At 42.4% G+C, this 10,869-nt stretch overlaps 1 protein-coding gene across 2 annotated transcripts in view; it reads left to right on the plus strand.

Annotated features, from left to right (window-relative positions):
• Positions 1–2,554: 2,554 nt before the first annotated feature.
• Positions 2,555–10,869, plus strand: part of NPHS2 (NPHS2, podocin) — a 19,389-nt gene continuing 11,074 nt past the window's right edge. For both annotated transcript variants that reach the window (XM_011361223.2, XM_011361224.2), the window contains exons 1-3: positions 2,555–2,882; positions 5,203–5,306; positions 10,069–10,141. In XM_011361223.2, coding sequence (XP_011359525.1) covers positions 2,609–2,882; positions 5,203–5,306; positions 10,069–10,141 — 451 coding nt within the window. In that variant the 5' untranslated portion in view covers positions 2,555–2,608. The remainder of the gene's footprint in view (positions 2,883–5,202; positions 5,307–10,068; positions 10,142–10,869) is intronic.

Genomic DNA, 10,869 nt, shown 5'->3' on the forward strand with positions numbered 1-10,869 from the left:
CATAACCCCATGAGGTCAGCAAATTCCGTGGATATTTTTACCTTGGAAATTTCCTGGATACAGGCCCACTGCCAAAGCCTCAGATCCAGCTCTCAACAGCATCACTTTCCTAGGTCATTGCTATGTGGTCTTGGTTGGTCTCTCGGCCATGCACAAATTGAGAAAGTCAAATTTAAGTTCCTATGGTTTCCTCTAGCTCTAAAATCGTAAGATTTGCAATTTTATCTAGTGACAATGAATTCCAGCTTTTCCATTAAGTAAATCATGTAAATTAATATTCACTCCTTTGTTTATCCATACGGACATAAATTTTGAAAGCGCTAAATGAAATAAGTATAATTTAGAAAGCCTTGAAATCTTTCATGACCTTTTGTCTTAGAGACAAATTCAAAAGTCAACAACTTTAATTGGTCCTCCCCTTCTTCAGCCCTAACCTCGTTCCCATAGATGTCAGTCTTGTCACCAATCCAAACAAGGAGTCAAGTATTCATAGTTTTTAAATGTTTACATATAATATTTTCCGACAAAGGGATGACCGACACTTTCAATTAAAAAGGAATCTAAAAGAAAACAGCAATATCGTAAGAGTCGATGCGGCCAGCCAGCTAGCGACTCACGCTGCCACCCCAGCACTCCCCCCTCCTCCATCTTTCAGAAATGCCGTGTTGACCTTTCTACCATGGAATGCGACGTACTTTCTCAGATATCGTCCTTGTCATTCATAATCCCAACAGTCCTGTGTTATAAGCAGGTGCTTGTATTGGTTTCTGTTATATACGGATATAGAAAACGAAGTAATGATTTTATGTAACTCGTCAGTTGTCCCACAGCAAAGGAAACAGAAGAAGCACCAAACATGGAATCCAACACCAAGTAGGGCCTTTTCTCATTTGTTTTTCTCCTGCAAGAAATCCCTCTATCTTATTGGGAGACAGAGTACAGTTTTGAGAGTATCATTTGATCGAATATCCTGCTAATTCTTGGAGTGAAAATTTATGTGAAATTTTAGTTTGAGTTTAGTTTAAGATCAAATTAATTTGTTACAGAATCAAAGGCTGAGAAAAAAATAATCCAAAGTGCTACAGTTTCACGCTTTTCCAAACGGGAGAATCTTTACAGGATGATAAACTAGCTATGTTTCATAGCAACTATTAATTTAAGTGCATAAACAATTATGATACTCTTTCCTCTATGGGCCAAGTGCATCTTCAGAATTTTTCTCATTGTACTGCTGCTCTAGGCAGGAACTAATAATTGAGGTAGGCACTTGAGAGGGAACATTTGTCCTCCCTTAGGTATCCTGTGCAATAATCAGGTTTAGAGTAAAAACCAAATCTAAATAAATCACTTTAGTACTAATCTTTTAATTCTTTTGCTCTCAGTGGCCTAACTTGGAACATATGGAAGAAAGTTGTGTAATGGTTTTTCTAGTCCCACTGGAGTTACTTCTGGTCCTCATTCTTTAATAAGATTGAGAAGAAAGTAACTACCATGGTGTGAACTCAATAAATATTGAAAAATAAAAATAAGTGAACATTATTTCTACCATCATGTGATCTGAGCTATTTGAGTAGAAACATAAATCTTGAGTTTGAAGGGTTACCTAGATCAACCTCCCATTCAGTGAGAAACAAGTTATTAATAGGGAATAAAAGAGACATCTATTCATTGTTTCAAACTGGGGCAACTCCTCCGGTTTGCTGCTGGATGGAGCACTGCCAGTGAGGCTGGAAAAAGCAAAACCCTTGCCTTCATCAAGGAAGCATGGGAACAGGGCCTCGTCAAGGACGAAAGTGTCCCTTCCCTAAAAGCGTAAGTTAATTGATTTTTCGATTTTTCAAGATTTTTCAAGAAGCATTATACCATCAACAGGCTTACGCAATAGTAAAATATTAAAGACGTGTGTGTGTGTGTGTGTGTGTGTGTGTGTGTGTGTGTGTGTGTGTGTGTGTGAAAAAGAGAGAGAGAGAATACAAATCTAAGAGTTTTCCTTTCCCCCTTCTGAAATGTAAATCCTCCTGGGAGTAGACAGCCAACACCATTACCAGTTAAAGCGTTAGCAGGAAGAGTAGTGCCTGGGCACAAAAATAAATTGGGGCGGAGAGGAGAAAAGGGCCCTTGGGAAGACTCCAAGGGCTTGGGGAGAAGTTTCTAATTTTACCTGAAAGTTACCCTAATTCGACCTTTTCTGTTCCCTCTTAAGCTCTGTGGCACGACAGAGGACCACAAACTGTTTCAAATGTACCATGTTTACAAATCACAAAACAGTGCCATCACAGCCATCTGCGGTGGCATTTCAGGTAACTGCATCTTCCCTAACAGCTCTTCGTCTATAGAAACACATTTTTAAACATCGTGACCTGGCACACGGGCTTTCACACCAACTCACTGTTGTAAGTAGCACCCAGTCTTGGATCTGGCGGGCCCTGTCTACAGCTCCTCTGAGAGCAGCTGCCGCGTGTCACCAGGAGCAGAGCCCGCGCCCGAGACCCGCCCCAGGCCCCGCCCCCACCCCAGCCCACGGTCATTATGGTCCCCCGCGATACGGGCCCAGCATCCTGCTCGCGATTCTTCAGGGACGGCGCTCCCAAACCCTGCCTCTCTGAAGATGGACAAAAGGGCTCGGAGCTCCTCCAGAGAGTCCCACGGGAGAGGCGGCGGGTCCCCCCGCAAGGAGAACAAGAGCGGGAAGGCCCAGAGGGGCGGCGCAGGCCGCGGGCCTCGGGATGCCCGGCGCGAGCAGCCGGACCTCGGGCGGGCAGGGGGCCCCGGGGAGCCCCGAGCACCCGCAGCCACGGTGGTGGACGTGGACGAGGTCCGCGGCTCCGGCGACGAGGGCACCGAGGTGGTGGCGCTGCTGGAGAGCGAGCGGCCCGAGGAAGGTACAGCAGTCTGGCTGGGGCCTCGGGAGGGGGAGCGTCCTTTCCAAGTGGTACCCAAAGGATGTCAGATAGAGTGGAATCGTCGTGCGGAAAGCCACGAGAGGCCAAAGCATCCTGCTGGACTGACTCCCCAGTGGTGACGACCAAAATGCATAAGAAGAAATACAAATAACATCAACTAAATACTGCTAATCTCAGGGGCCAGCCGTGATTGGGGGGTTGCAGGGAGTGTGGTCCAGATTGGGAACCAATCCACATGACAAAGGGACCACGCTGCGGTTTTTTGAGGCCACGGAAGAGTATATGGGGACCTAATTTAAGTAAAGCTAGTGGCTTTGGACAACTATGCAGCTTACTCTTCTTTCCTCATCTCCACCCCTCAGTCTTACCTAAAAGCATTTTAAACTTTCTTTAGGATGATCGGTTTTGTTTTTGCTTTTGTTTTTTGTTTTTTGTTTTTTTTTCCTAAGTAGAAGAAGCAGAGCCAGATAGAGAAGAGACAAACCAGAGTTTAATCTGTGAACTGAGAGTAACACCAGCCCCCGGCTCAGGGGGTAGTTGTGAGGATAAAAGGAGATGAGGCATCCGAAGCAGTGGGCACGGAGCTGAGAGCAAAGAACACACTCAGTTAGATCCTTGCAAGGTAAAAGAGGAGGAAGTTAGACCAATGGAGGGAATCACAGGAAAGGGGTCTGGCTTCTGCAGGTGAAGCAACCCTCAGGAACAAATCTACCGGCTTCCAGTCCTTGTTATAATGTATGGAAGAAAAAATTCATTACACCTTAAGTGTAAGATGAGAGAGGTTTCAAGGAAAGTAAATAAGGAATAGTTGCATTATATTGCTTTCTGCTGTCTATGAAATTTTAACATTTCCTGGTTACCAGCAATGCAGTATATGCTGGAGCATTAAAAGCTGTGATCTGAGAAAGATTCATGCAGTCAGGGTGTAGTTATGTGGAGCATGTCAGTGCTGTTTTGCCCAAGTGATGCCTTTTCATCAGTCAGAAATTTCCAGTCATTAAATGGTTGTTAGGTTCAATGTTACAATAATGCTGAGATTAGAAGTCTTATGTGTGCTTCAGACCACACTGGTGGGGAGGCAAGGAAGGGAGCCCCTACAATGTGTCAGGCACACACTAGGTGTTGTACTGAGTATTATCATTCCCATTTCACAGTCGTGGAAAAATACTGAGAAATTAAGTAACTTCCCTAAGACCTACAGTTGGGAAGTGGAAAAGTCAGAATTCTGTAGTAAGACAGTCTGAAAAGTGCATACTTGCATGATACTGCCCCTGATTTCTGGCCATGGTCACAGCACTGCCACCAACCAGCTGTGGCCTTAGGCACGTAGCTTCACCTGTATGGGCTTCACTCAGTCTCTCCAGCTATTAAGTGACTAGAGCCTGGGACCCCAAGCAATGCATAAGCCCACTTGAGGATGATGCGGCATTGCTGCGGCATTGCTGCGTCCTTGTCTGGGAGGTGTCTGTGGCTCTCAGGGAGAAGGCGAGCAAGAGGCAGCAACAGCCCCACCCCCACTTAGCCCCACACTCCCTCAGCCAGGCTGCTTAAGACTCGGGAGAAATGAAAAGGTGCTTCATTTTACCAGAATGCTGGGGATTCTTAGACTATGTCGTATCTAAAGGCTCTTCCTGCTTTAACATTTAATGGTTCACTATCCACTTAAATCAAACCAATCGGATATTCAAGGAACTCATTCCAAGAGAATACTATTTTGTCAGCAAAGCTTCAAGTTAGGTTTTGAATATAGATATGAATTTTCTGTTCACATCCCTAACGACTGTATGAAGAAATTTTTGAGGCCTTTCTTCACTTATAAAATGTAATTTTGTTTAGATGTACATTTATTTATTTTTTACTTGCCATGGTTACCACTGGCAAGTGAAATGGATTTATAAACTAACTGAACATGGCAATAACACTGTTACTGCCCTTAATGGAGAACACCATAAAAACTAACATGATGGTAATGGAGCAGCATTTCCCGAAATAGGTTACATGAGAAATAAATTCTATAGAACTTGCATTTTCTTGGAGAAAACATTGCCTGGTCAGACGTTTGGGAAAAACGCTACCGCCTTTCCAGGAGCCTGCTCCATCTTCTGTAGGTCTACACAGCCCTTCACAGACAATCACCCAGCCCTGTGAACTGACTGCTCCTATATCCAGCTCACTCCATATTTCCACCGAAGTCCACAAACTTCTCTGACCCTGATACGAAGGACTGGACCAACAAGTACAGTCAGTGGGAATGGTAAAGTTCCAATATAATTATTCTTTTGCTTTTTGTTTTTTAAAGGTATCAAGGCTTCTGGTTTAGGCCCCTGTGAGTGGCTTCTTGTCCTCATGTCCCTGCTCCTCATCATCGTGACCTTCCCTTTTTCTATCTGGTTCTGCATAAAGGTGAGATTCCAATAAGGATCCAATAAGAAATTTTCCGATGCCTCTCACTGACCACAACATGTCCACTCTTACTTCTGTGTTTTGGTACGTGCCATCTGTCCTGCATGGAATGCCCTCTTCACCTCATGGCCTGGGACGTCCAGGAAATTCTCAGGCATCTTCCGTAGACCACGAATGACCATTATCTTTGGCTCACAGGTGCTTACATTTGCTGTCCCTGAAGTAAATGAAGACCTGTGTCAGTTTGGGGAGCACACGCCAAGACAAAAGTAGAAGTGCGAGGGACTTATTGGGAGGCACTGTCTGTGAGAGATTAGGGGAGAGAGAACAATAGCAGGCAGGGAAAGCCTTCAGACAATGGTCCAGGTCTGACACTTACGCTATGAGAAGAGAAAGAAAGGATTGGACAGAAAGAGCCTCAGACTGTGATACAACTCTGAGAAAGTCTCGGTCAGCCCGAAAGGGAACTCCAGAGCAGAGTCTGCTTCATAGAGGAGTCTCACGATGGGCAAAAATGGCCACACCCTGGTACCTCTGCCATTTTTAGTCATTGGCTGGAGCTGCCAGGCTCCTTGTCCTTGCTGGAACACTACAGATGCTGCTGGGGCCGCTGCTTATCGCACTCCTTATGCAGGCCCCTTCTCCATCTCTTCCTCCTCCTCCTTTTTCTCCTTTTTCATGAAAGGGTGTTGGATTTTGTCAAATGCCTTTTCTGAATCTACTGAGATGATCACGCGGTATTTGCCCTTTATTTTATTGATATGGTGTATTACATTAACTGAATTTTGGATGTTAAACCAACTATGTGTTCCTAGGATAAGTCCCACTTGGTTATGGTACGTAATCTTTTTAATGTTACTGGATTCAGGTTGCAGGTAGTTTCTTGAGGATTTTTGCATCTGTATTCATGAGATATTGGTCTCTAGTTTTCTCGCTAGTTTTGGCATCAGGGTAATACTGACCTCAGAGAATAAGTTGAAAAGATTTCCCTCCTTTCTATTTTTGAGAGGAGAATTTGTGAATAACTGGTATCACTTTTTGTTTACATGTTTGGCAGAATTTACCAGTGAAGCCATCTGGTCTTGAACTTTTCTTAGTGGGAAAATTTTAAACTACTAATTCAGTTTTTTACTTCTAGGTCTTTTCAGTTTTTCCTTTTCTTCTTGAGTCAGTTTTGGTAGTTTGTATCTCTGTAGGATTTTGTCCATTTCATCTAAGTTATCTAATTTGTTGGTGTATTTTCTCTTATAATATTTTTTATTTCTATAAGGACAGTAGTGATGTCCCTGTCATCATTCCTCTTTGATTCCTGGTTTTGGCAATTTGTGTCTTCTCTCTTTTTTCTTCATCGGTCTAACTAAATATTTGTCAATTTTGTTGATCTTTTTAAAGAACCGGCTTTTCGTTCCATTGATCTTCTCTACTGTTTTTTTATTTTCTATTGCATTATTTCCATTCTAATTTTTAATTATCTTCTTTCTGTTTGCTTTAGGTTTAGTTTGCTCTTCTACCTCCAGTGTCTTAAGGTAGAAAATTAGGATGTTATTTTGAGGTATTTCTTGCAGTTTGAAACAGAATATAAGTATAGTATTAAAGACAGTCTGAAAAGTGCATACTTGCATGATACTGCCCCTGATTTCTGGCCATGGTCACAGCACTGCCACCAACCAGCTGTGGCCTTAGGCACGTAGCTTCACCTGTATGGGCTTCACTCAGTCTCTCCAGCTATTAAGTGACTAGAGCCTGGGACCCCAAGCAATGCATAAGCCCACTTGAGGATGATGCGGCATTGCTGCGGCATTGCTGCGTCCTTGTCTGGGAGGTGTCTGTGGCTCTCAGGGAGAAGGCGAGCAAGAGGCAGCAACAGCCCCACCCCCACTTAGCCCCACACTCCCTCAGCCAGGCTGCTTAAGACTCGGGAGAAATGAAAAGGTGCTTCATTTTACCAGAATGCTGGGGATTCTTAGACTATGTCGTATCTAAAGGCTCTTCCTGCTTTAACATTTAATGGTTCACTATCCACTTAAATCAAACCAATCGGATATTCAAGGAACTCATTCCAAGAGAATACTATTTTGTCAGCAAAGCTTCAAGTTAGGTTTTGAATATAGATATGAATTTTCTGTTCACATCCCTAACGACTGTATGAAGAAATTTTTGAGGCCTTTCTTCACTTATAAAATGTAATTTTGTTTAGATGTACATTTATTTATTTTTTACTTGCCATGGTTACCACTGGCAAGTGAAATGGATTTATAAACTAACTGAACATGGCAATAACACTGTTACTGCCCTTAATGGAGAACACCATAAAAACTAACATGATGGTAATGGAGCAGCATTTCCCGAAATAGGTTACATGAGAAATAAATTCTATAGAACTTGCATTTTCTTGGAGAAAACATTGCCTGGTCAGACGTTTGGGAAAAACGCTACCGCCTTTCCAGGAGCCTGCTCCATCTTCTGTAGGTCTACACAGCCCTTCACAGACAATCACCCAGCCCTGTGAACTGACTGCTCCTATATCCAGCTCACTCCATATTTCCACCGAAGTCCACAAACTTCTCTGACCCTGATACGAAGGACTGGACCAACAAGTACAGTCAGTGGGAATGGTAAAGTTCCAATATAATTATTCTTTTGCTTTTTGTTTTTTAAAGGTATCAAGGCTTCTGGTTTAGGCCCCTGTGAGTGGCTTCTTGTCCTCATGTCCCTGCTCCTCATCATCGTGACCTTCCCTTTTTCTATCTGGTTCTGCATAAAGGTGAGATTCCAATAAGGATCCAATAAGAAATTTTCCGATGCCTCTCACTGACCACAACATGTCCACTCTTACTTCTGTGTTTTGGTACGTGCCATCTGTCCTGCATGGAATGCCCTCTTCACCTCATGGCCTGGGACGTCCAGGAAATTCTCAGGCATCTTCCGTAGACCACGAATGACCATTATCTTTGGCTCACAGGTGCTTACATTTGCTGTCCCTGAAGTAAATGAAGACCTGTGTCAGTTTGGGGAGCACACGCCAAGACAAAAGTAGAAGTGCGAGGGACTTATTGGGAGGCACTGTCTGTGAGAGATTAGGGGAGAGAGAACAATAGCAGGCAGGGAAAGCCTTCAGACAATGGTCCAGGTCTGACACTTACGCTATGAGAAGAGAAAGAAAGGATTGGACAGAAAGAGCCTCAGACTGTGATACAACTCTGAGAAAGTCTCGGTCAGCCCGAAAGGGAACTCCAGAGCAGAGTCTGCTTCATAGAGGAGTCTCACGATGGGCAAAAATGGCCACACCCTGGTACCTCTGCCATTTTTAGTCATTGGCTGGAGCTGCCAGGCTCCTTGTCCTTGCTGGAACACTACAGATGCTGCTGGGGCCGCTGCTTATCGCACTCCTTATGCAGGCCCCTTCTCCATCTCTTCCTCCTCCTCCTTTTTCTCCTTTTTCATGAAAGGGTGTTGGATTTTGTCAAATGCCTTTTCTGAATCTACTGAGATGATCACGCGGTATTTGCCCTTTATTTTATTGATATGGTGTATTACATTAACTGAATTTTGGATGTTAAACCAACTATGTGTTCCTAGGATAAGTCCCACTTGGTTATGGTACGTAATCTTTTTAATGTTACTGGATTCAGGTTGCAGGTAGTTTCTTGAGGATTTTTGCATCTGTATTCATGAGATATTGGTCTCTAGTTTTCTCGCTAGTTTTGGCATCAGGGTAATACTGACCTCAGAGAATAAGTTGAAAAGATTTCCCTCCTTTCTATTTTTGAGAGGAGAATTTGTGAATAACTGGTATCACTTTTTGTTTACATGTTTGGCAGAATTTACCAGTGAAGCCATCTGGTCTTGAACTTTTCTTAGTGGGAAAATTTTAAACTACTAATTCAGTTTTTTACTTCTAGGTCTTTTCAGTTTTTCCTTTTCTTCTTGAGTCAGTTTTGGTAGTTTGTATCTCTGTAGGATTTTGTCCATTTCATCTAAGTTATCTAATTTGTTGGTGTATTTTCTCTTATAATATTTTTTATTTCTATAAGGACAGTAGTGATGTCCCTGTCATCATTCCTCTTTGATTCCTGGTTTTGGCAATTTGTGTCTTCTCTCTTTTTTCTTCATCGGTCTAACTAAATATTTGTCAATTTTGTTGATCTTTTTAAAGAACCGGCTTTTTGTTCCATTGATCTTCTCTACTGTTTTTTTTATTTTCTATTGCATTTATTTCCATTCTAATTTTTAATTATCTTCTTTCTGTTTGCTTTAGGTTTAGTTTGCTCTTCTACCTCCAGTGTCTTAAGGTAGAAAATTAGGATGTTATTTTGAGGTATTTCTTGCAGTTTGAAACAGAATATAAGTATAGTATTAAAATATACTCCCCTTTTCTGTTAAATAGCTAACAATTAATACATGTAAAAGCTAATAGTGCAGAAGTCACAGAAAAATACAAGATTGACTATCTTATAGTAAACAAGTGTGATGTCTTTGATGCAGGAAATGCTGGACACAGTGGAAGCATTCTTTTTTAGGTAATCATGACTCTGTAATCAAAATTCTGTCTATGGGCTCAAAAATTAACATGGCCAATATACTTTTTCACTGATTTCTGAAATTCTACACTTATTAAATGTAGACTTTGTAAACCTAAATATTAAGTTTTTTCTTGATTCTCAAAAGAAAAGCTTTCTAATACCTAGGATCATTCCTGTTCAAAAGCCTTTTTGAAGACTTTCTTTCTTGGAGTGATTCAAAGTATTACATTTTCTTCTAGGTTGTACAGGAGTATGAGAGAGTAATTATATTTCGACTGGGACATTTGCTTCCTGGAAGAGCCAAAGGCCCTGGTAAGAAACATCTTTTTTAAACTCCCTATAGACTTGCCAATTTCTTCAATCCATGCATATTTTAATATGAACCTCTGATTACATGAAGTTACTTGATTCATGATACCTTATTTTTCTATTATTTGTAACACAGTTATTAAGAAATTCTTCAGAGAGTATTACCACCAGGGCATAGTGACCAAGAGAGAGAATGGGTGCAGAGAGCCAAATGCCAGAGCCAGGATGGCCGAAGTAGCGAGTAGGCTTAGGGCCCATGGCCAGGCACTCGTTTTTGTAGAATGTGTATACGGTCAGAGTCTTGTGAATTCTCAGAGCATAGCTGGGCTTGTTCAGAGTCTAGGGGGTCAGACCAAACTATGGGAGACAGGCAAAGTGCAGCATCCAAGTAACAAATTTCCCTTTAGTTGGCAGAATTTAAAACACATAGATTGAGCACATCTTGGTGTTTCAGGTACTGCATCACTACCAGGGAAATGAAGATGGATGAACAAGACGTGGTTTTCCATCTCTAGGACCTTAAAATCTAGTGAAGTTGATGTCCAGAGGTCCAAGCTGATAATGGGCACAGATAGAAGTATGGTCAGTCTAAGAAGCTGGGCAGCTGGGGTTTGGAAATCTAAGCTAGCCAGGAAGGCATGAAAAGGAGCAAAGTCCCACCACATATATATTGGAAAGGGTCCAAGTTGCCAGCCAGGTCTGCAGAAACAGATAGAGAAGAGAGACCGGAC

Source organism: Pteropus vampyrus, unplaced genomic scaffold (assembly GCF_000151845.1).
Source record: "Pteropus vampyrus isolate Shadow unplaced genomic scaffold, Pvam_2.0 Scaffold65, whole genome shotgun sequence".
Lineage (NCBI taxonomy): Eukaryota > Metazoa > Chordata > Mammalia > Chiroptera > Pteropodidae > Pteropus > Pteropus vampyrus.